At 38.4% G+C, this 26,983-nt stretch overlaps 1 protein-coding gene across 1 annotated transcript in view; it reads right to left on the minus strand.

Moving 5' to 3' along the window:
• ptdss2 (phosphatidylserine synthase 2) overlaps nt 1-21,824 on the minus strand; it is a 33,276-nt gene extending 11,452 nt beyond the window's left edge. Inside the window, exons 1-8 of the mRNA XM_037766817.1 lie at nt 21,605-21,824; nt 19,355-19,732; nt 12,699-12,800; nt 7,415-7,497; nt 4,310-4,377; nt 3,130-3,264; nt 1,928-1,978; nt 1,341-1,454 (exon numbers count right to left, since the gene is read on the minus strand). Coding sequence (XP_037622745.1) covers nt 1,341-1,454; nt 1,928-1,978; nt 3,130-3,264; nt 4,310-4,377; nt 7,415-7,497; nt 12,699-12,800; nt 19,355-19,590 — 789 coding nt within the window. The 5' untranslated portion in view covers nt 19,591-19,732; nt 21,605-21,824. The remainder of the gene's footprint in view (nt 1-1,340; nt 1,455-1,927; nt 1,979-3,129; nt 3,265-4,309; nt 4,378-7,414; nt 7,498-12,698; nt 12,801-19,354; nt 19,733-21,604) is intronic.
• Nucleotides 21,825-26,983: the final 5,159 nt, after the last annotated feature.

Consider the following 26,983-nt stretch of genomic DNA (forward strand, 5'->3'; position numbering starts at 1 on the left):
TCTCCTATTAGTTTTGTGGCAAGCTAGGAGGGAAAACTCACACTTTAGCATTCTATTAAAACTATGGCGTTTGGTGACCTCAGAAAAAAATCCCATCATAGCTCCTCAAACCTTAAACCTGACAAAACATCAGTCAGACAGAATGAAATGAAAACATCAGTGTGTGTGCCGAGCCTCGTTTTTAATGTAAATCCTCTGGAGCAGCATAACCTTTTGTTTTCAGAGTTGTTTCACTTTCTTGCTCTTAAAATTATATATATATATATAGTAGATATTTACAACCCATTATGTTTAAACTTGTACTGTAATCCATATTTACTATAAATAAGCAGTTGTTTGTGTAACTAAAGTAACTGTCCTTACTTTCTATTGATGCAGTCTGCTTAATACGTTTATACAGTACACAATAGTTTATAATTCTTTAATACCCCCACTATTTATTCTATTATGTTGCTCTATTGCTTTCTAATGGCGTTCATATGATTGTCCCTGTTATCACTTGTATTGCTTGGACCGCCTAGTTCCCCACTGGCATAATATAAGGTTCTTATCATATAAACAAATGACCACTTTTAATTGCTACCATAAATTCCAGTAGCAGCTTTAATACTGCACCAGCAGCCATCAGGTACCGGGATAGTCAATAGACTGGACCTGGACTTATATTTCACCCGTCAGCAGCTAATACTCCATCATATCTTATTATTCTCATGTGCAATACAGATTAAACTGTACAATAAATTGCATAATAATTCAGCTCTGTCATTAATACTGCATTTATACTGGACATTTCAAGAATTTAAATTATTAAAAAAAATATTTAATTCTTATTTATACAATTCTTGCATTTATATTTAACACAGCATTTTGTATTTAATTATTTACACTGTGGTTATATACTGTATGTGTTTGATACACATGTTTCTTATATTTCTGATTTTTATCATTATTTATATTTCTCTACATATATTGTGTTACATATTGTAACATTATGTACATAATTTACATGATATATACACCTTTATTTCTATTTTCTTGCATTTCTTTGTGCTTTTATATAACAGCAACTGTGTAATGTTCTAATTTCATGGAAATCCAACAACATGTTTGTTTACTCCTACATTTTGTAAAAGTCTGTTCACAACTGCAAGTCATGTCTGTTCTCACGGTGACTCTCCATCTAATGTGTACACATTTGAACAAACATGCCTGGGGTCGGACTGACTATACCGGTGTTTGTTCACTGCAGTATATTCCTATTTAACACCATTCTGAAGACACACCTGTTGATTCTTTGGTAAGCAAGAGGAAAAGAGCAGTAATAATATATGTTTACGTACATGGTCCCACCAGCACTCCGAGAAGTTAGGTAACTGGTGCTCCAGACTGTATTCCAGGAACTCAAACATGACACTGATTATCATACACATCCACCAATCCCGAATCATCAGAGTCTGAGGAAGAAAAGAGAGCAACAAGGGGAGGATGAGTAGGAGGCGGTGAATGGTGTTTAGTGGGAGGAGGTCAGCAAGATACCATAGAAATAAACATAACATTTTTCATTGCTGTAAATGCAACAGAGCATACCAATGCTGTCAGTCTGTTTCGTACAACAGCAGGCTGAAAACCCTGGTTGTCAATGTTGCATTTAACATTTTTTTTTTTAATTCAGATTGACTCTCCAAATCTCCCCCTGCTTAAACAGCCTGGGTTAAAACATTTTACCAAAATAAGTATCTCTGTGCTTAACGATACATAACTAAGGAATGAGCTAATTCGCCTACTAATAAAATGATGAGTGTCAGATAATCTAACAATGTAGAACCCCATAAACTTAGAATTTAAGCAGGATATTTAAATAAAAACATGCTGATATTGCTTTTAACAATCAGTTATCAGCTGTGTTAAGCCTACACTCCATACATACCTTGATATACCATCCCAGGAAGTGAGCTGGAACAAAACCATCCATCTTGTCCTGTAGAGACAAACCAACGTGTTCATTTGACAAGTTATCTTCACAAAAAAATGTTGTTAAGCTTCTTTTTATCATGTTAAAGTCAGTCCTAACGCACAATTTAACAGGCATTTTTCACTATTTTCTGACATTTTATAGTCCAAACGAGTAATAAAATAGTCAACTGATTAATCATTAATGAAAATAATCATTAGTAGCAGCCCTTCTCTTAACTATAACTCTCTATGTTCTCATTAAAAACCACATCTAGTTCACGTTGGTACCAACCAGAAATGAGCACAGTGAGTACTGGGTCACCAAACAGGACAGAACTTGGCTGGGCATCATAAAGAAATACAGAAATAAAATACATCCATAGTTCAGACACATAGCTTTTGTATTCATTTCTTTCTGCCTAGTAATTTAGCACATTTTAGTTTTAATGTTCTTTTACCTACAGCTCCAAATCTGTTTTATTTTCTCTAAATTTGTGCTTGACATTTTAAAAAAGGTTATTCACATAGGTCAACTGTAATTTAGAGGAGGATGTGGTGAGTTTGACCCACTCTCAGAGACAGAAATCAGGCCAACAGTAGGGATGGGGACTGGGTTATAGCGGCGGCATCATCAGCAGACTGCCTCCCCGGGGGAGAGAAGGCCTGGTTCTACTGACGGGCTATAATCTGCACCAGACACAAGCCTCTCGGGCCGGCCAGCACACAGCAACGCTAACTGTGAGTTTGTGCATGTGTGTGAATGAGAGAGAAAGCAAAGGAGACGGAGACCGGGAGGGAGACCTCCTGTCTATTGTACAATGAGTGTGTGAATGGATGAGGGAAAGAAACAGACTCATTCAGGCTGCCACACTATTTGAGATCTGGGTCATTTCCTTATTAGTAATAATTGAGGGAAAGCCTCCCAACATATAAATATTAAAAGTCCAAGTCAGGAAATTTCACTTCTTGGAAAGTGGTCTGTTATTTGCCAGGTAGTTTTTAATACTATGAGCATGAATGGTACTGCATATTCAAAATAATAACAATAGTTTATTAAAGATTGGCATAGCTGTTGCCTTCAATAAAACATGTTCCCAAACAAAATGAGTTATACAAACTTTCATAACTGAAAAAAAACAGGCGGCGTATGTGTGACATAAAATAAAAATGTCTTACCCAGATGTTGTGGAAGGGGTCGGTGGTGTTGCCTGGGTCGTACATGAGGCAGTTTCCGCCATAGTCGCGCTCAGGGAGGGGGACCCCAAGCTTGGGGTCAATGTACTTCATGAACTGTCGTCCATCATGCACCGTCTGGATAACAGCAGGGTTCAGAGGAGAAACTATCAGCGCTTATTCTCCCTGAAAAAGGAGCTTTTATGGAGACACAGTAATATTGAGGCTGAAAGGTGTATACTGCAATTTCACTTTCCACCACTGATTATTATTATAGGAAATTGACGTGTACAGAATATGGAAATAAACTGATGTAATTATAAATAAATCATAAAGTCAGCAGCTCAAAACAACAAAGATCATTTCTACCAAAAATAAAGCAAAAGTTATTTTAGCTGTACCTTTGTAGCACTACAAAGAAAAATACATTGGTTTTCACGGCATATCACTTTTACAGTGTTTACACAAAATTGTAAAAACTATCTGTCAAATCACAAATATACATAAACTCTGTATACACTGAATTTGTGAAACTGGGTGTTCAAAACAACATGTTTTTTTTTTGCTAATACCAATTGTACATCTTTGTGATACAACATTACAGTTTTTAATGAAGGATTTCACCAAGCTACAATTTAAATTTTCCTTGCATGAGTAAAGAAAGTAGATAGTATTTAAACTTTTTTTTAACAGTGTCCAGGCCCGATTAAGATACAGTTTGCCAGCTGTAAAGTATTGCTTTTTTAAAGGGTCTGGCTCAGTGACATTTTAATTAAACTGGGGGTGTGCAAAGAGGCTTCCAGATGTGGGAGGAATGACGATCGCAGCAGAAAAAAAGTAGCAGAGATTGGCAACGAACTCTGAAACAAATCCAGTAGTAAGTCCTGGTTTTAAGATGCCTGTATGTACTGCACCACATGTTTTTTTTAGGATGTAGCTACATTGTGGACACAAGTCCATAAACCAAAAGGTCAATGTGAACGTCAGAGGAGTTCTGCTGCCATGTTCTGGGACGGAGACTGTGTCTCCAAAATGGTCCAGTACAACACCCGAGAAAGACGAGCATGTGCTGCAATTGACATACTTTATGTGTGTGATTGCTATATAGTTTTCCCTACAGCAATGAATGTTTTAATGTGAGTGTTTCAGCCCATCAAGACATCAGTATCATCAGCACACCAACCTGGAACAGGATGAAGATGAGGAACAGCTCGTAGACAACAGTGACACAAAGCCAGAACCTCCAGTATGCTACAGAGAGAGAAAAGACACAGAGAGAGAGAGATGGTTAGAGTTGTAACAAGTTACTTCCAAAAAAATGAAAATAAAACATGTTGGATGACACCTGGGAATTAGTCTTGCATAGCTAGACCTATCTCCACAGCGCTGTGTCAGAGCTAAAGAAAGGTCTGGCTTCACACGTTCATCATTCTGGTATAGGGGAATAAAAAACGCTCTGGCTTGTTTGTATATTTTGAAAACAATCACAATTGTCTTGGCAAGCGCTAAGCACAGGATGTAGCAACGGTGCCTTGCAAAATAGATAGAGATGCAATGGCAGACTTATACCCACAGTCTACATCCGGTAAATCAGATTATCTGGGAATTTATATGACTTCAGTTTTAGTTTCTCTGTTGTTTAAAAGCTGCAAATTAAAGATTATGTAGCTACATGTTTTACAGTCTGAATAGAATCTGAGTGATGCTTCATTCTGTGTTGAGTACCATTGAGTACAGACCTTGTTCGTTGACAATCCTAATTTTATTGCTAGGTTATGTCATCGTAACTTCTATGTTCCTGCCCTGATTTTCGTAGCAGTACCTTGTAATAAATGACCCACAAAAGGATTAAAGTCAACCGTCACCGTTACAGTCATTCCTTGTGAATCTATGTGTATAATCTCCCTTTGCTGTGACACTCCCAGCCGGTGATCCACCTGGAGTTGCAGGTTGTAAATGTTTAAGTCCCTCTGGGTCTTTTCCCAGGATACAAACGTGTTGGAGTTTCAACAGAAGTGCAACAAGGTGAACAACAACTGAACCTACTTGGCTGGCTCAACAGGTCAGAGAGTATGACTCAATAATACACACACAGAAACAAACCCACCCTTGTCTTTCAATCCACAAAATGAGGGGGCAAGTTATGCAACAACGGCAGCCCAAATTCTTGCCCGGCTACTCCACACCTCCAACAACCGACAACGTTCAGTGTGCGTCTCTATCTGACCTCCACACCCTGTTGTCTGTCTTCCTTCCTTCCTTCCTTCCTTCCTTTCCCTCTGGAGTTAGTGTGAAACATGTTGTGTGAGAGACGAGATGATTCTTTTGCATGACTGACCTGGTTAAAAACCTAAATAGCAAACTACTTTTACGAACTGCACTTCTATAAAAAGAAGCATCCCTTTATAGTATGTAGCAGATTAAAAAAAACACAGCTGACGCACTCATCAGAAGCAAGTAGCAAGCAAGCAAGCAAGCAAGCAACAGTAAGCTTTAACTCCTAAGCACTAAGGATGCAGACTCATATCAACTATTAACAGAGAAATCCAAACGCCACGGTGCTTCTGCTGCATTCAGAGACAACACAGTTTAACATGTGGTCACTTTTCCTTTCTCCTTTCCTTTGCAGCTGTACCTCAAACACACCACCTGTCAGCCAATCACAATTGAGAATTCACTGTGGCCATGGTATAATGCCATTTAAAGCCAACTATCTTTAATGGTTGGTGTTGGTGTTATTGCAATTAATTAATGTAAATTTGCCTCACTAGTGTGGCATGAATAAATTGTAGTGGTCTGGCAGCTATGTAAGCAGAAATAAGACAATGTTGTCTGATGTCTTTTTTCTGCATTTAAACAGCAGCTCACTGATCTGTGGGAGAGGTTTATGTGTTTAGCTGGGCTGAGAATGCCCCGTTAAAGAGTACAGCATCATTTTCATGTGTAAACTATTGACTGAGCACTAGGCCCCCACCGATGTTTTTTTACAGAAATAAAACCAAAATGTAATAGTTAATTTTGGCGTGTCAGCGGCATGTTATCAATAGATAGTCAGATGACGGACGCTACAAACTGAAAGTGAATGCATCTGCTGCATACAGAGTCTCAGCTCAGAGTAGCAGGTGTAATATTTCACACACACAAGACGAGAGAGACTTGACAGACCGAGAGATGGTGGAGGATTTGGTGTCGAAGCGAAACGCAAATGCACCAATTTGGCAATATTTCAGATTTAAACCTAATGCTATAAGAGAACCATAATGTTAATGAGGTAATTGCAGCGAGGAGGACGGAGCGTTCACAGCCGGTGTGCGCCAGGTAGACCCCGGCAGCTCCGCAGCAAAACCTCTACCAGAGAGGGCAGACACACCGCCACCGGACGGTAAAGATCAAAGTAACCATGCTACTCATATTGACTGTCATATTTTCTTTTAAAATGTCCGGTGTAATCAGTAACACCGGTGTTGTCACAACTTTATTAACCGGTGAGAAAATGTCCTCATCTTCACATCCCTACTGAGCACTACAGTCCTTTAGATATTACTGCTATAAGCCAGAGAGACTTCAACAACATGTAATGAAGATGTTCACCCAGCGTGTTTAATTTGTTCTCTAAGGGATATACTTGGATCTAACCCATGCCAGGAAAAAACACCCCACCTCCTTTCATTTACCCAGATGTCTCCTTTATTTTGACAATTACATATAGCCAGCCATTGTGTATATTGATTCTCAGCACTCAGAGGATCTTTATTCTATATTAGAGGCCAACATGAGATTCTCAAATGTTTGCTATTGATTGAATTAGTGGCAGTAACAGCTCTCAGGTACTCTTACTTCTTTACACAGGAAAGGAACGGAGAAACAAATAATGCACCAACAAAAAGTCAGACTCAACACCGCGGCTTCTCCTGATAGCAGCATGCTATGTGAACAGTGTAAAGGTCCTGTCAATTACTGTAATGGCAGATACATTTTCAATAAAAGATTTTTAATGCTTAAGAGGCTGTTCATAGATTAGTTTTAACCTTTTCACTTATCTGAAAGTTATACTCTAACAGGGAAAACTAATTCTGGATATGTTTCAGAGTGGAATAAAACAGCTCTGCAAAAGCCTGACCTACTCATTTTTATTTTGTTTTAATTAAACCTGCATTGTACAAGATGTATGCTCATATTCTGTAGGTTTTAAAAACTGGAAAAGACAGCGTTGCTTTGACTGACATACATGGAATGAAGAAGATGACATTAAACTGGGAAAAGCCGGTTTAGATTGAGCCATTCTTACCTGGATGTGGTCGGGTGAAGGGTCCATCTTTGGCTTGCGTCACTCCAAAACAGAGGAACACCAGGATGCTTGCCACAATCCCCCTACAAGACCACAATTAGAAACAGAAAAATCTATTTAAATTTATGATATACTATAGATGATTTTGACTTTTGTGTTGCGCTCTCAGGTGCGTCTGCCATTACTGCAGTGGCAGAGTGAAACTGAACATATTCACACGGACAGTGAAAGCTGAGATGCTTAATTTAATCACAGTCGACAGTCACCTTCTCCGACAGAAGAAGGTAGTCTGTGTGAATGTGTGACACTGAATTTGGGGGAAAAGTAACATTGAAAAAAAAGGTACCACTTCTGTCCAGCCTCCGCGGTTTGGATGTGAAAGTGCTGTGTACTGGAGTAGCTAATTAAGCCCCGCAGGAATTATGTGCTAGCTCAAGATTTGAATCATTAAACTTGGAAACTTGGAAAAACACGATACTGTAAAAGTGTCAGGAAACGTAGTACTGAGCTAGTGAGAGATATGCGGGGAAGCAGATCACCATCGGTCCTGTGTAGGCAGATCGGTTGCTCTTGGGGCCGTCACTGGTCGGTCCTTTATTAGCAAGACATGAGGATTTAATAATAATAGAGATTTAGGGAAATGAAATAGATTTCATGGAGCAGAGGCTTGTGACTTTTACTTTCTGCAACCAACTGAAGCCTCTCCCGTGTGCCAATATATATATACATATAAGAACTACGGTGGCCGCCGTGAAAACGCGAATGGTCCTATCTAGAGCCAGTTGATGTAAGAGTAGCGTAGGTCAGTTGGAGCAGAGCCAGTGCTTAGAGTGTGTGTGTGCATGAGAAGTGAGTAGTGAAGCAAGAGAGAGAGCGGCGGCGGTGGGAGCGAGTAATGATATTGACTCCGGCCCAAGCCGTTCTGGGCTACTGTAGAAACCTGGTGGTGCAACACGGCGGACTCCGTGGAGAGGACCCGCTCCCTGTGTAGATATAAACGGCTCATTTTGAGGTAACGAAAACTCAACAATTGTTATTTTCAGGTGATTTTACACTAAAGAAAACACACTTATTAATATCCATTTCCATTTCTGCCAATAGATCCCCCAAATTTTTACACACTGTTCCTTTGAAATGTGAAATACATTACAATGTTATACGCAGGTTTACAAATCAGTTGGCAATGGCGGCTTGTCTACCTCCTCGTCCTACAACCCAGATTCGTAGATATAAACAAATAATACGGCATTTTTTTCTGTGGACTGAAAACAATTCCAAAATCTGTGAGGTCAGTGGCCTAAACCTGGTTACAAAGAACAGGAAGAGGAATGTAATGGGGCATAATTTGATTTGGTGACCTGTCTCAGCAGCTGACCATGGACAATTTCTCCCTATCACAATACCCTCTGTGTTTGCTAAGAGATGAGGCCGATCCGAACCTGCTGCTGCCAGGTTGTGTTGTCTTAAATCGCTGCCCTGCTGAGTTTTCTGAAAACAAGGAGACCAGGCGAGGACGCTGCTCTGAACTTACTAATGAACAAGGGAGGCTCATTAACTGGACACACAATGAGATTTCCACTTGAGCTTGCCAACGAGGGTGGGAGCACGAGTGTATGTGATTAAGTAACCGACAGTGCGAGTGTGTGTAGGTGGGAAAATTAGTTTTAGTGATTACAATTATGTGTCAAAGTACATCTGTGTTAACTAGTGAGAACGACCGATTAGCCCAAATGACAGAGGAGGAGTGGATGAGTGTATCCATAAGTAAGGGTGTGACTCGTTCTGTATCTCATTATTCAATACAATTTCAATTCTTGGGGTCACGATTCGATTCAAAAATCAATTCTCGATTTAAAGCGATTCCTGATTCAAAATCAATTCTCGATTCAGTAAATGGGGTGCTAATTTCAGGATGTACTCCAGTCCGCTGTGCGCTAATAAAGGCGGTGTGGCAAATTATGGCATGAAATCAGAGTAAAGATTATAGAGTTCTTATATTTTAAAAAGTGATATTAACTGATTGCAATAATGTAAATACACAAAGGCAAAAGGTAACTTGTATTCACGCTAAACTTGTACAAATACTCACTATTTACTACAAGGTTTTTAGTATTGATTAATTCTCAGTGACCTCAAGAATAACAAGTTCAAGTTGGACAAAAAATATAAATGCTGCCTGTTACATAAATAAATTGGTAGGCTATTATCTCTCAGAAACTTGCCAATTTCTAAAATAAATTGCACACAAAATAACACTGTAAAACTGGTGTTTTGTGAGATTTTTCAACAAATTACACAACAAATAAATAATATTTATTTATTTATAAATAAATAATAAATAAATGTTAATTATTTAGAATCTTTCTGCACGCCTTTGTATACAGCTCATCTTTGGTTTAGCTACAAGAAAAGTAGTATGCGAAGACTCATAGTGGCTTACAATGATGAAATGAGGTTGTTGCTTCGGGCATAGTAGTGCCAGTCAACTGTTTGTGTCCTCTGGTATTCCTACATGTGGGGCACTTTTAAGACATTTGATGTATAATTTTATTTGTCGCTTGGATGAGTCAGAGAACATTATCATAGAGGCTTTAACCAGCTCGAGCAAGAGCTGCACTCGGTACTCATCCAGGCTGAGAAAACAGTGGCGAGATAAAGCCTACATATGAATTGAATGATGAATTGCTGTGGTCTTATCTTGTATGTTTTTTATTCTCTTTTCTTTTATTGCTATGGACCCTCCTGTGTGTCTGAAATAAGGTTTGAATTGAATTGAATAATGCTTGACACAACTTTGACTTGGTGGGTAGGATTACTGTCCATCTGTAGCAATATCTAGGAAAAGTAGTAGACTAAAAGTTTTTAAAAATCGATTTTTGGAAGTTGTAAATCGATTGAGAGTCTTGGAAGATAAGAATCTCGATTCTTACATTAAGCGATTTTTTCCCCACCCCTATCCAACAGTGTGTGACTGAGTACATGAGCGAGATTTGGACTATGTGTGTGTGAGTGTGTGTGTGTCTGTTCCTCTGCTGGGAAGAAGCTCTAGGGTCTTTATCCCGACGAGCCGGACCATGCTGACTGCAGCAAATCCTGTTAAGAACCGTCCCACAATCCCTCACAAACAACAACAACAACAACATACACACAAGCACAACCTACAATCACTCCATCTCTCTGTCACAACCACACACACATCATTTATGCAGCTTGCTTGTACTTGGCTGCCTCGTACTATTCTAATTAAACTCCCACACACACAGCCACTATTGCTAAAAAGCAAATTAAATTTAAAAGGAACAGTGTGTAACATTTTGGGATATCTATTGGCAGAATAATCACCTGAAAATAAGAATCGTTGCGTTTTTGTTACCTTAGAATGAGCCGTTATTATCTACATAAGGAGCCGGTCCTCCTAACGGAGCCGGCCAACATGTTTCTACAGTAGCCCAGAACGGACAAACCAAACACTGTTAACTTTTCCTGCTTGTGCCGGAGTCGATAACGTTACTCACTCCGGACAGTCACTTGATATTCTCAGTCTCAGAGCTAAACTAAATGTCTTCTACTCACTTGTTCGCCAACACCTTTGCCGTCTTTCTTCACCACTCGCTTCCGACATACACACTAAGCACTGACTCTGCTATACTCCAAATAGGTCTACTCTTACAACTAATTCTAGATAGGGCCATTCACGTTTCCGTGTCGTCCCCACACAATTTTAGGTTGGTTGCAATCTGCAACCTTACCGCTAGATACCGCCAGATCTTACACACACTGCACCTAAAAATGAATACCCTTCATTATCATAGGAAACTGTTTTTCCCCTCTTTCAGTTCACATGAGCCATTAAACAAAGCGGGCCTTTTCCCGTAATCAAGCAAGCCTCCAAACTCTAACCAGAGCCAAGTCATGAGTTGGTAGAACAGAGAGAAGCTCAGATGGTTGTCATCAGACTAAGCATGAATCCGATGTTAACTCCTGACCAGCCCAAGTGAGCCAATCCAGGTCAGTTCTAAAATGTATGCCTAAAAATGTTTGTGTAAAATTTCCACAAATGTCATCGCATGAGAGTTCAACTTTGGTTAACTTTGACACACAAATTTGAGTGTTGAACCAACTGCAAACCAACTTGAGAGTTGCGGGAATAGAGAGACCCAGTATGTTCAAAATGCTCTGCAGAATTAGAAGCAACACCAGTAGAGCTTTCCTCTTCATTTCCATTTTGCCACAAACAAAACTAGCAATAACCAACAGCAGCCACTGCATGACCCACACGTTGTGGAGACATTTGTCAAGCCTATTGACATCAAATCTTCCCAAATGATAAAAACATAAGCTGATTTTTTTATGTTTTTGCCTTCTTGTGTGCTGCCTATTTTTTCCTCACACTGTTTTCAGGAAGTGTAATCTAGTCAGTAGTACAGTTCGCCACCAAACTTCCAGGACCACCAGAACTCCAATATGCCACTTTTTGGTACGATCAGGCGCTAATAGGGGAAACTGAATCACATCTCAGTCATTTTGCATTTATCCAAGTCTCTGTGGTTCACTTTATGTAATTTACTGGGTTGCATATTTTCTCTGTGTTGAAAGAATAACACATAAAATCCAATCTCCAAATCTTAAATCAGTAAACAGTGACCGGACATTCATGCTCTTCCTTTTCATGGTCATCGGGGTTTGATTTTTCTGGGAAAAGGCTACACGTGGCCTTGAAAGAGGGCCAACTGGGTTCGAGGTGAACGCTACTGAAAAAGAAGGAAGTGATTCAATGTGAATCGGTGAAATCTGCACTTCGCCCATGATGCTGTGGCTTCATGCCAAATGGCGTTAAAGGTGAGATTGAAATTGTGGTGCCTATTGGCTGGTTTTCTTATGTGACCTAGTCATCACGATTTGAATGTCAATATGACATGATCCACAAAAGATTGACAAACACACACACTAAAATGTCACACAAATTAAGGCAAACTACTTGAAATCGAAACACTACACAAAGTGGTGGTCAATGTCTGGTTATAAGAGAAAGGAATACACATTTAAACCCAGCATGACTCAACATTCAAAAGCCAAAATTTGAATAAACCTTGAAATTATTAGTGATGCTGATTACTAATAAAAACAAGTTTTCTCTCAAGATAAACTGCTGCCAAAATGATTATTCAGTCCAACCAAAAAGCCTCAGTGGATTAAGTGGATGTTCTTTGGGCAGCCTGCTGGTTCCTGCAGGGTTTTTTTGGCTTCGAGGACACGGAGGAAGTGACGAGCGCGGCCTACTGACCTCTTAGTGTTGTAGGTCGTGTCCTGGGGGGTCTCTTCCAACAGCGTGACGTAGACTAGAGCACAGGTCAGAATGAACAGCACTGTCACAGTATGGGCTCGCCTGCAGAGAAAGAGGAAGAGAAGGGATATTAATGACATTGGTAAAGAGGAAAATTCAATAACTGGAGGAGAGGGGGAAATATCTGAGGTCACCAAAGGAGAATGTTAGCAATATTGATGCACTGTAATTTAAGCTAAAAAACGTGTCTTAAAGCTTTTATATATCCTGCGCGTGTGACTGAAAAAGCTTTGTCTCTAATAATCAGAAGTAAAGATGATGAAGGGACTGGAGAGGAGATAAAACAGATGGGTTGAAACACTGTTGAGAAACTGGGTTACTTCAGCTGAAAATAGTCATAAAAAGGGTGTGCAATGAAATACACAATGAGGTATGGATTTTATGAATCAGATCAATATTTTCTTTCACTTAAATGGAGGAACAGAAGTCAAAAATAGCTTTTTGTATCAATTTTCTGGTGACCTGCCTGACTGTGCACTGTGAAAACCTCAGCAGGGTGTATCTAACATTTGTATACTGTGGTGGACAAGCTGAACTGGAGTTTGAAGGCCATGATGTTGGCAATAGGCTCACATCTCCAGTATCACCCGACGGCAGGGAGCAAACCTTGGCCTTTGTCGTACGACAGTTAAACGCCACAGTGGGTCAGATATACATCCATGCTATTGGTGGGATTTATCTCAACTCAAGGGTCAAAGTTTTATTTGTCCACTCACTGATATGAGTCACAAGAACGTATAGTATGCAATGGATTACCCCAAGAATTCTCAATTAGAAAAGGGGGAAAAGAGTTAATCGAATGATCTTTGGCAAGCTGACAAGGACATAGTTGCAAGTAGGGATGTCATGAGGTATTGGTATCAACTACTAAATTTCTGGTATTGTGACATCCTTAATTGTAAGATAATTTATAGGTAGAGTGTATGGTGGGAGCAATGGCAAGGTTCAAGGTTTAATACCTATACTTGGGATTAGGGCCATTTTTGTATACTCCTGTGTGAATTAAATACTTGACACATGAACAGTAAGGAGTATTTTTTCATTTTAAGAACTTGAGTGCAAAATGAATAATGACATTATAGAGAAAAAATAAATATATCATCATAATGCCCAGCCCCTACTTGGGATGACCAGATTTATCAGACGGCCATTGGAATCAGACAATATTCATTGTTATCCCCAAGGCAATCCACGGGGTCGGGATCGGGGCCAATCGAAGCACTTTTAAACGCTTGACCTATTGCCTGGTCCGTGTTTGTTTGCTCAGGGTACCCCCAGCTGTTGAAAACGCTCCATGGAGCTCCGTTAAAACACTGACAGCATTGTGAGCGAGTGACCTGCGAGTGAACTGTGAAGCTCACTGTGAAATAAAATAAACAGCAGCCCAGCGGTGTCAGTTAACCTAATGATATGACAACGTGTCGTGCACTAATGAGTACTGCGAGCGGTGCCGCTTTAGGGAAAGGCAATTATAAAGTAATTTTGCTTGAAATTTCAGTGACAAGTTGCGGGTGCACAAACCCTATTAACAGTTTCTGAACTTTTTGATCCACTATACAGCACCTGTCGAGTACCAAATAACAGAAAAAGTTACAGAGTGGCTTCTTACCAAAGGTGAGCTTCTAGGAAGTTAAGATTAGAGCCCAAATTATAATGTTTTTTGAGGCTGATTAAGTACTGATATTTTTAGTTAACCCTTTAAAAACGGACCTCCCGCTGCCGCCTGATCGTTCGTTGCATGATCCTGTTTAAATCAATGTAAAATATAAACTATAATAGCTAGAGCATTCATACTTTTTACAGCAGAAAGCGAAGGCTTCTGTCTTTCGCGTCATCACGTTGTACGCTCGTCCTGCTTATAAAAATGAAAAGCAAAAAAGTGTCCGTAGTTCATATAACTTATGGAGTGTTAAGAAATATTTTGTTAATGTTTCTACATTTAGAAATCTTTTGGATCAAATGTTTTGTGTGTTTATTTACTAACAATTTAGGAAAAAAAATGTCTGATTTTTGTATTGTTTTTGAATTTGTCACAATTTCAATACTTTTATCAATTATTCTGGTTTATTGACTTACATAACCCTTTTAGCTTAGGTTGTACAACTTTTAGGGATATGAAGCATTTGAAGATACTCCAAGAAAAGGTATCACAATATGCAGAAATACCAATGTAGGAACTGGCGTACCATTTCTATTCTATAAAATTCTTAGATGGCTGTGTGGTCCAATAGTCGTTTTCTAACATATAACAAACACATTTTTTTTATAATCCTTACTTAAATATGATTTTTTTTCAGGTGTGACAATGTCATGAGCTATGGCATTTTACAGTTGCAAACTAAACTTGTCAGTGCTCTCTTGTGGACAAACTGCAATGATGACAATGGTGTCCAAATTACCTAAAACGTCTTGCAATGTCTTGTACTTTTCAACCGACATATACACCAATACAGATACAGTATATCTGTGACCAGCTAAAATCAACTGACAATATCATTGATGTTGCTATCTTGGTTAGGCTCTGGTTAAGACACCAAAACAGAGCTAATAGGATTGTGAATATTGGACTTGCATTCGTCAGCTGACCAGAAACACAACGGCATTTGGAGGCCTGTGTCTCAGCAACTGACAATGAACAGTAAACAACATTTGTTTGCTAACAAGTAAGCCTTGACAGCTTTTAAACCTGATGGTATGTGCTGTATATTTCTCAGCTTGTTTGCAGTTGTTCTTACCCCCAGTGGCTCATCACACTAGCAAACTAAGCAATGTATAAACATGAAACTATGTCCCCGAGCATGCTTAGTGACATTTGACTGACAACTACTCTCCAGAGATCAACAATCAGAATAAATACACTCCACAGTCCATGTTTAGTGTCTGTCATTAAGGAAGATGTCACCCGGTGCAACAGTGTGGCTCTTTTATGAGTTTTTAATACTTTTAGGACAGCAATCGAGGTCAGTGGCACAGAGGCATTGGCTGTATCAGATTGTAACAGACAGGGGACTTGGTAACAAAAAGATAAACCGCCAGTCTTATTATTTAAGGGAGTTTAATATTGTAATAAAGCATCGGTTTAAAAAGCTCTTATTTTGTATTGAGCTCACTGCTGTCATCCGTCATACCTCCTCTGTCAGCCCTGTGGCTCAGAGTATGAGTCACATTGTCGGCACGCCAGGTGTCATTAGCATTTTCTCCCTGTTCCACCTCCTTATCCAACCTGTTTGGCAGGAGACACAGGGGAGGGCCTGGCTCCTCTCTTGCCTAACAACCACACAACACCACCGGGAGTGAAAAGACGCAGCGGAAATACCAACCTGGGGCAACTGAGAGGGAAGCTAAGCTTAGGGCAAAAAATTACCACTAAGATTGAAGTTGAACATTCAGATAAAACAAGCTATGGTGAAGACTGTCCAATGACTAATCATATGCAGAAATAGCCTAATGTTGTCCCGCAGGGTTGGAACAGGCTTGACAAACAGTTTGTGACTTTACTGAGCTAAAAAAAGTGACTTTATTTAATACAATATGCTTGATTGTCAGTTTCAAATATTTGACCACAGCAGCCTCTGGTTCTCAATTTGTTATAAAACCACAGGTTCACTGGCCTTGTGACACTTCACATTAAATCCTGTTATGAGCTCAATGTTCTTTCCAGTGGTGTTGCTAAAATTATGTAAGAGTTCTTCTCTTAAAATACATTTAATAAATCTTTTTCCAAGACACTGTCAGTAGAAAATATGCACAAAGCATTCTCAGAAACCTCTTAGAACTGAAATGTGTGGGCAGCAGTGCTATTTATGGAAAAATCAAAAGTGGTGTGCCAGCACAACATTTTGTTTCATCAGGCTGACTTCTATATAAGGCTCTATCCAAGCTATTCCTCTTTTCTTAGAAAAAGAGACACTTCCCTCTCAGCTCCAATCTCATAAGGCAGTTAGCATGCCCCATGGTAACCCTCCTTAACCAGAGGAAGCGGCCACTATCAACAAACGGCTCATTGGTGTATCTCTAAAGTCGTCTACTCATGATGAGTGGTAAAATCGTTCTGCGCTGGCTGTGCCATTGTTTTCCTAAGGGGAGAGCGGTGCCGCCTGACTAGGCGATACCTTTGGCGTGGCGCACCGTTCAAAATCGCCAACGAGCGCTGCGATCAAAGTTCAAATCATTTCAACTTTGACCTTGTTGCCACTGACCCCCAACGAGAACAGCTGCAACTGTTGTTGTTGCCGAAAAACAGTGGGTGGCGTTCTCTTTTTTTGGGGAGATATTTTACCTGCTGCCTCTGCAAGTCTCTGCACCCAACCTCGCAGTGAGTGAAGAGCAAAACTCTTATCATGTGAAGGCAGCTTCACACTTGGGAGACTCCCACAGCACAGCCAACGTGCTTCTGTACCGACTCCATGATCAAAAATCCAACACAAGCAACCAACTTTTTCACAGCCACTTCCACTATATTTCAGTGTCGGTGTGTGGTTGACTTACTTAACACCCACTTTATTCACAGTTTTTCACAGTCAGCTCTTAAAAAATTGTCCATCATGGTTAACTATGAGGTAGTGGTTGGGATAAGTGCATTTCTGACAGCTGAATGTACAATTTGAATGACTTATAACAGGAAGAAAGGACTAAGATGCTACACGTTTTCAATGAAACATAATTTCCCCCTTTTACATACATGCAATATTAGCCCATAGATATCCAGGATATCGTATGATTCACGATGGCCACGGGTTTGCGATTAGACCACAAGGCAAACAGCTACATTCTTCATCATTATCAGTTCTCGATTACAACAGACTGGGAGTGCTGACCAACCGCTACAAGGCCAAATTCCAGAGCTGGTCATTTTGTGACCAATCTACATATTGCATCTTGTTATTTGGCGATACACTCAGTTCCAAGTTTAATCAGGTACACCAAGCTACATCAAATGCAGTCCAACAACCCTGCATTAAACCATGAGAGCCATAAGGTTCAGTATGTTTTTGAAGCATCTTTATAGAAGTGTTGTAGTTCAGTCTGTTGAATTATACTGCATAAACTAAGCAGAGTTTAGTCTACCCATAATTGATATAAATGGGGTGGCCATATATTAAAAAACACTCTACAAAACTGCAGGATGTTGGTCTACTATAAAAACTTTAATAGACAAAAGTATCATAGCATCTTAGTCCTGTTAATGTCTCCACTATTAGGCTAACAGGAACCCTGGATGTCAAGGCTGTAACACGGTAATGAGAAATTCCCATTAAGGTTTCTCTCAGGGACGACCATCTCCTGCGCTGTCAAAGATATCAGAGAGCTTAGCAGTTTCTTGCTGACCCCTTGCTTTACACACAAAGCGAAGATGATATGGACATACACTTACTCAGGCTTTAATATCCCTGGAGCGACAGGTTGAATGGCCATGGCAGCAGCTATATATTGAAAAAGGCTGCAGAACAGAATGTCACTTTTCCAGACTAGCCCACGATGCCCACACATGGAAACACCTGGGTGTGTGCATTTATGTCACTTGGTGCATACAGTGCTCACTCCTCCAGTTTACCGCATAGACAGAGAGTATCCATCTCGACTTTAGATGTGCCGTGGTGGATCTCTTTCTGCTGAAGGTGCAGGCTGTGGGGATATTGGCTTGTCAACAACTAGCTCCATGCGCTCGGATGTGCAATGTAAGTGTTCCTTTCTATCATTTGAATAATTTTATCAAAACACATTCATCTACATAAACCCTGAGAAATGAATACAACACCTTTCTGAAGATTTGGCAACCGTATTTAACCTATATGGACTCCTTACCAACACCTATATCGGATTTGATATAGCAAAATTGTCAGACTTGATACATCATTAGTCATCTGAATAAGTCAGAACACTGCATCTTGTTATTTATGATTTCTTTATTTGTTTATTTAATTTGTTTTTTCTATATCCTTTTTAATTCAATTGATCGTTAACTAGCCTATACTCCTTTTGAGTATATGGTTATTTTTCAGTTTGTATGTGGGTGGGATAGGGAGGGAATTTGGGGCAATGTTTGTGTGAGTTTGTGTTTTGTATATTTGGTTAACTAAAAAAAATGTTGAAAATAAAATATTCTAAAAAAAAAACACATTTCAGCTTGACTCAAGACATACTATTTGAATCACTACATTTTAAAGATTTGAAACTCCTTTCTATCATTTTTGCATTTGAATAATTTCCACAAAAAAATACATTTCAGCTTGACTCAAGACATACTATTTGAATCACTACATTTTAAAGATTTGAAACACCTTTCTATCATTTTTGCATTTGAATAATTTCCACAAAAAAACACATTTCAGCTTGACTCAAGACATACTATCTGAATCACTACATTTTAAAGATTTGAAACAAGGTCACATGTGATTAAAGGAGGTCACTTTAGCCTGTCTTTCAGCTCACCTTGACAGCTATGTAACTAACCTTGTTGTGTGCATCTATCTGCAAGAAGGAACTGTGAATGTGAAGTCTTGTCACTGATTAATACGACAGCATCACCTCAGATGCTGCAGCAGCATGCATGACATTTACATTCAGTATAGTTGACATTGACAGAAAGAACTCACCAGAAAAAGGTGTTGGTCCCGTCGTCATAGACTTCACACTCCGTATGTCTCCTATGCATGCTCTCCCTGGAAGACTGCTTCATCACATTAGCTCTGGTATGCGAGCTCTGCTCCGGACAAGCCGGCTCCACAGAGCCGTTTTTCACCTGCTCGGAGGCGGCGGATGTTGCGCACTTGCCGGTAGCGTTGATCGCTGCTGCCACGGTGCTTTTCTTCGACTCGGGCTTTGTCATCATGGCTTTCACCCACCAGCCAACCAGCCAACCAGCCTCAGCTCTCAGTGCTTTGCAGCTGATCCTGTGCTGGTTTTATTCCTCCTGAGCTCCACTCCTCTGTACTGTCATCCGAGTCAGCCCCACCCAAGTGACTGTCAGCATCCTGAGGTGGTCAGAGAGGAAATGAACGTTAATAAGACATATACTAGAGGAAGAGAAGAACCTGAAAATCACGTCCTGCGGTTTGTTTGACTCCTGGTCGCACAGCACATCACATATGTAGTCAGAGACTTCTTCTTCTCCTCTTGACACCGCCTACTTTACTCTTATCAACGCATTTCTGCACAAAATAAACATGTCATGTGTCAACAATGGTTCATCTCTTGTTTCTTTCTTGTGTTGCTGTGATGCAAAATGTCTATTCTTAATGTGCACATTTATTTATTTCTCTTAATTTATGTGACATGCATTTAAATAAAGTGCAACCAATGCAATGCATGCAGGACTTGCTGATTTGTTTTCCATATTATTATTTACTTTCTGTCATAGACCACTAACAGTGAATTCATCCATAGGCTTTCAGGTGTCTAACTAAACAAATCACAGTAGAAAACATGCTGGCTAAGTAGGTTAGCTAACATTAAGGATCATAAAAGGAGGCTAGAACACGCGTCATATCTGCAGGAGGGTTTTACACATGCGCAGTAGAATAATAATTTTATTTGTAGAGCACTTTTCAAGCATAAAGTGCTTTCCAAGGAAATTCAAATCACGTACAACAGAATACACTGAAACATAAATAATTAAATAAAAAACAATATAATGGGAAAATAAAGAAACAAACATACATATTCATAGTTACATATGCACATATATAAACATTTCTGGTGTGCACTCGCCAAAATTGAGCCAATCACAACGCACAGTTATGAATGAATGAAAGACTTTATTTCGAACATAAAAATAAATAAACAGATACAAAATAATAACAAACAAAACAGGCCACCTTTCCTGTTTGCTGCTGCCTTTTATTAAACCAGATAATGATCTTATACTGCACTAGAGCTTTTACTCTTCTGTGTTATACTCTATTTTAGCTTCTATCCTATAGCTTTTATTTTTAGCTTGTTTTTATTTTCTAATCTTTAATGTTTTTATAACTGTTTTAATTATGTCTTAATGTTCTTTTGCACTTTGTCGCAATGTTCTTAAATGTTTATGTAAAGCACTTTGAAATGCCCTGTTGCTGAAATGTGCTCTACAAATAAAGCTACCTTGCCTTAAAGGTCCCACATTGTAAAAAGTGAGATTTTCATGTCTTTTATATTATAAAGCAGGTTTAAGTTCTACATAAATACTGTGAAAGTATCAAAACGTTCAATATACACACAGAAATACACACAGCCCGTATTCAGAAATTGTTCGTTTGAAACAAGCCGTTAGGATTTATGTCCATTTGTAATGTCACAAATATACAATATGTAGACCATTACACGGTTTTAAACGTAAACATTCTAAATGTGTCCCAGTTTAGTACCTGTTGCAGTGTATGTAAATAACATCAGCTGACAAGAAGTACACATGGACCCAAACTGTTGCCAGGCAACGCAATTCCGTTGAAATGCACTAAAACGGAGCGTTTCAGACAGAGGGTAAATACAGGTATATTCAGGCAGACAGGATGAGGAAAATAACGGGTTTTTTTTATATTACTGCATGTAAACATGTTCTGATAGAAACACAAAATACAAATAAGCATTATATGGGACCTTTAAATTATAACCCCATCCAGGTCATAAAACATCACACTGCGCATGCGTCATATCCCATAACCCATCCTCCTTTTATAGTCCTTGGCTAACATGTAGCAGGCTAGTTAGTGTGACTAGTTGACCTTGTTAATAAAGGCGAAGTTGACGGAGAAGCTTGTTAACAATTAACCAATAATACCGCCATTAAAGTCGAGTTATGTGTTATAAACTGTCTTTACGTTTAGCTATTCCGTGACGTTCAGTTTAAGCTAACATGAACTTACCAGTTGATTTAAGCTGCTACATCAGAGCAGAGCGCTTTAAATCCGGTTTGTTTTGTAGGAAAAGAACAATAATTCAGAGTTAAACTGTGTCACAGCCCGCCTGGAGACTGTCTTTACTGAGAGGACACACATTTAAACCCGCTGTAGACTGTCTCTGCTGCTCTCCAGACTCTCATCACATCACATGGAGGGTTTATTCATGCTAACTTCATGCTAACAGCAGCAATGACACCGCATCCGGTCTGTTCTCTTCAAAATAAAAGACGCTCCTATAGTCTGACATGGAAATGTGTTTTTAGAACATTTTATTTATTTTATTATATATATACAAACTGAAAGAGAACCATACTCAAACGGAATAGGCTAGTCTTGAGTCAAGTGATTCACATGTTTTGTTATTTCAGAGTTCTTTTTGCCATAGGTTTATTTTATCAATAATTTAATTTAAAATCAATACACGGGCTAAATAAAACCTGGGACCATTAAAGTAACCGTGTTTATTCCCATTGAATAAGACAGCATTTAGACATTAACCATCATTGTGGCATGTCTTGATAAACCACAGTGAAGTTAATAATAATAAATAAGGTCTATGACTCTAAATTAGAAAAGTTCTGATCAGTCAGGAATAGGCCTGGTTTTAAATATGAATAACTATTACAGACTATGGGCTATAACACACTAGAAGCCTGATTCTCCTTTACAATAATTCACTACATGTTTACAATCAGACAGGCAAACTCATTAAAATACACACTAATTAAGATCAGTGTATATGATGGAATAGTACCATTAGAATGTACCAGAGGTCACCAAAATTAGGCTTTTATTAAAATAAAATTCTCCGCGGGGGCCATCTAGATATGAGGAGATGGGAATCAGACTTCCATGTAATTGCTATACACTTCCTGGCGATGCATAGTGCTATTTCTAAAAACTTTTTTTGAAAGTTTCTTAATGGAAATGTTTTTTTATTTTGAAATCTCAATCTGTAACTCGGAAGTGTGTTTCCTGTGATGTTGTTGTGTTTGACAGTCTGACCTATCTGGCGGGTTTAGCTGAGGATCATCCATTTAGACGCTTTGTTTTGTAACAGTTGATGAGTTAATGTTAAAGCTTTGAAATCACTTAGTAACAGTGAGTTTAGGCTACATTACAGGTTACTTCACCACAGTGAGGCTGTTTAATGGGTTAAAACTGCTAAATTATGTTCTCAAAAAAGCGTGTCAACATGTTTGTGTAATTTGTTATGTCGTCATTTCCGTTCACTGTTGCAAGAAATGAGCAAATACTGTAATACAAAAATAAATACAAAAATAGCACATAATAATAAAAAACATTTAAAAAGAAAAAAATTAGAACAATAATTTCTTCAGCAAATTGTATTATCTATTATTAAATTTTATTATTACAAACTAATTTAAAAGGAAAAAATAAGCAAATGAATTGAATAGTTATCATTTGTAAAAATATAATAAAAATAATGATAAAAGATTATGATGAGCTAACTGGTTGCAGCTTTTGATTATCACATTTTTCCAGAAGATAGTTGTACATTGCAGTCTGCTGCTGGATTAATTAAAGAGCTTAAAGCAAATGCATTGCAAAAAGCATTTTTTTCCCCTAGCCTACACCTCAGTCGTCATTAGCCGTGATGAATAAAGAAATGAGCAAATACTGTAATACAAAATAAATCAATAAAAATAGCACATAATAATAAAAAAACATTTAAAAAAAAAAGAAGAACAATAATTTCTTCAGCAAATGTTATTATCTATTATTACATTTTATTATTTCAAACTAATTAAAACAAATGTAATAGTTATCGTTTGTAAAAAAAAACGAAAAACTAACAATAATAATAACAAAGATAAAAGATTATGATGAGCTAACTGGTTGCAGCTTTTGATTATCATATTTTTCCAGGAGATAATATTCAAGTTGTACATTGCAGTCTGCTGCTGGATTAATTAAAGAGCTAAAAGCAAATTACACAAAAACAATTTTTTCACAACATGGCAACCCAAATGATCTAGTCTATAAAACATGAAATGAGTGATTGACTATCCATAAAGTTACATATTATTAAAACCTTTACAATGTTTTTTTCTTTCTTGAAACTTCATGTTTATAGCACCATAAAGCATTGTAGTCACATGCACTTAAGAAATCTAGAGATTCAAAACTCGTGGCTACTTTTAATGTAAGATGCATAAGATCTCCTCTCTGTCAGCCAGTGTGGTGTAAACTCACCCAACCGTCTTCAACAGCCTGATTTGCCCACAGATGGAGCAGCTGCTTTCTGTTCTTCAACAACTACGAGAGAGAAGCTTTTAAGAGCTTTCCAAGCAGTCACTGTTGGGCAATTTTTAACCTTTGCTTAGACTCCACCACCAAGTTTGGCTTGTCAAAGATACATTCAGAAGATTCTCCTTGAGACTTAATTTTTCAGCTGGGAAAATCTCTCAGCTGACCCCACATGGCAAAACCACCTTTATCTATTTCAGGGTTAGGGAGGCCTGTGGTAAAAAGAAAAAAAAGCTCTTCTGAATGAGGACTTTATACTTTTACTCAACTGTATCTCAGAGGAAATTATTGCACTTTTTAACTCAACTACATTTATGTCGGACGGTTGGAAATGACATTCAATCATGACCTATGATTGATCGTTAATCAAACAGCATGGTGGTTACATTAAAGTAATTTATATTATAGGATTCAAGTGCTTTTTCAACCACTATAGGCATTTACTTTTTTTGACTGATAAGGGGTCTTCTTTGCACATTGCTTTGTAGTGATAAGCTGACCTTTGAGTTTATTTTGTGAAAAAATAAAGGAGAGAGAAAAAAAGTGTGTGGGTATTATAGTACCCAGAGCCAAAGGCAACATTCTCTGCAGTCTGGATGAACCATAACGACCACTGAAGGTCATAAACTGTGAAGACAGAGGTTTTGTTATTGTAAGGGTAAATGAATAGCAGAAGTAGCCCAAGGCTTTGAGTATTTGTCTAAACTCAGTTTATAATGTTTGACTGTATGCCATATAAAACACTTAGCATACAAACACAAAAAAAACCTTGAGTGATGCTGCTCCTTTGAAGACATTTATTGTCTCTAAACAAAGAAACCACAAAATTACAAAGAAATATAAAAACTACAAAGCTTCCAACAATACAAATCTGCCCTTTTTACACGCTGTAAAATGCAGCTACAAAAAAAAATGGAGAAGCCGAGTTCAAATGTAGTTCAAGGGACAGCGAGACAAAAGCACATATCTTTATAGTCTTATCTTGAAAGGAACGGCACAAGTCCAGTGCAAACAGTGCAGAGCTGCCTTTCCATCATTTATTTCAATTGACTTCTTTGCTGCTGCTACAGAAGTATTATGAAAACATTTCAAGAGCTATTTTTAACTACTGAACAAGCAACTCTGTAAAAATGTTTTTAAAGCTCTGGGCACAGGTCGCTGTATTTCAGAGCATGTTTGACTGAAACATCAGCCTATTGGATGACTGATTTATACCTGTTGGAATCTGCAGGGCCGGCCTCGCCTTTCAAATCAAGATTTTTATTTTCATAAATAACTGTTTTTATTATAATATAAATAAACAATTGGTCCCTGATATTGTTGGCTGACTTAACACTTTTATTAAGTCAGTTTCAATACAATTTACGTTTTTATTAACAAATAGGTGTGGCCGGGCAGATGACAAAGTGTGAGAAAGAGAGTTTATAGGGGTGAAAAGTGTATTTCTTTATTTGTTCATTTGTTACCTCAATGTAGAAAATGTGAAAGGGCTCCCACCAGCATTTGTTTTTAAATATATATATATATTTTTTAGAGGGCGACCAGTGCCCCCCAGAGGGTGGTGCCCTATAGTTGACGTCTATATGGCCTATGCCTTTGACTGGCCATGGGAAAATGGAGTGTATACATTTTTATAAATTGTTTGTTAGAAGGAGGGTTGACTTTATAACATTCTTGCCTTTATCCTACAAAAATAAGAACATCATTTGTTGGTTATGTCATATTTTTTGGCAACATAACAATAGCTTTTGGATGAGGCTTTTTCTGTTCTATTTTTGTTGAGAAAAATTAACTATAGTAAATAAAAACGACGGCGATATCAGCTGTCATCTATCAGAAAATATTTAAAGAGTAAAGAATAAAACCATAGGAGTTCACAAAGCCGGCATGTGTTATATCAATACATCCAGACTAGAGTAATAAAGTAAAAGAGGATGTACAGAATGTAGCTGCAGGGCTTTAGTCAAATAAACCCTCAATAAACTTATTATTTGCTGGAGTCTATCAATAGATGCTGGTACTCCACACATTATTAAATGACTGAGGCTATGCACTGAATCAGCTGCTTTGATTAGACATTGCTTTAAATCAATAGACATGTATGGTTATTTGTAGGGCTGTCCTCGACTTGGTCGACCAACACACAATACGATTTTGACAACTAATCGATTAGTTGATTTAATCAGCAGATCTGTAAAACTGAGTTTCTCCACAAAGAATCACACAATAGAAAATAATAGATCTCTATTGTCATTGTGCTAAGAACAATGAAAATCTGTTAAGCGGTTCTTCAGCTGTGTGCAACATAAAAGTACGTAAATAAGTAAAAACAACAAATAACAATGGAAGCAGAATAAATATATATATATCAAGACAAGCGATGAGAAAAATGAGATAAAGTGACAAGTGCAATGTTGGTTAAGTAGCAGCACGGTGGTATAGCAGCAATATGTGCAATATGATGGTAAAGTGTGTAGTGCGTAATGAATGGGTGTATGTGATATTTGCTCACAGCAGTCAGTCTTTTTCAGACAAAACACAAAAGCACCACCTTAAATCTGAGAGATGTGCTCATAAGTTTCTTGGAAATAAGTCATTCAGCGTGAAAAAACACATAAAATATTACTAAGCGACTAAAGAAATCTTAGTCGACTAGGACCAAAACGACCAATTAGTCGACTGAGAGGGGGTAACCTTATAAGATAATAGAAATGTCATCATCAGATATTGTGTGTATTCTATAACTAAATGAGCTTAGAATGTAAAATCATCTGTTTTCTTTCTGCTCTCTGCACACCTGACGTTCCATCAAACAGGAAAACGTAATGAAGTGTTTGTTTAGCTCATTGCTGTTAAAAGATATGTCTCTGAAAGGTCAGCTTACAGATACAAGCATAATGTGGCGGCGTGTGTCATTAGGTATAGGAAACAGTGGCTAACTCATCCAGGAAATCACTCCAGCCGGGCGTGACAAACAATGGCCAACTTCAAGTGGAGAAAACTGTTTTATGGGTGTAGCATGTGGCTGTGGGGGTCAAATTACCACGTATCTTCCTTCTGAAGGGGCCTGTG

Source organism: Sebastes umbrosus, chromosome 4 (assembly GCF_015220745.1).
Source record: "Sebastes umbrosus isolate fSebUmb1 chromosome 4, fSebUmb1.pri, whole genome shotgun sequence".
Lineage (NCBI taxonomy): Eukaryota > Metazoa > Chordata > Actinopteri > Perciformes > Sebastidae > Sebastes > Sebastes umbrosus.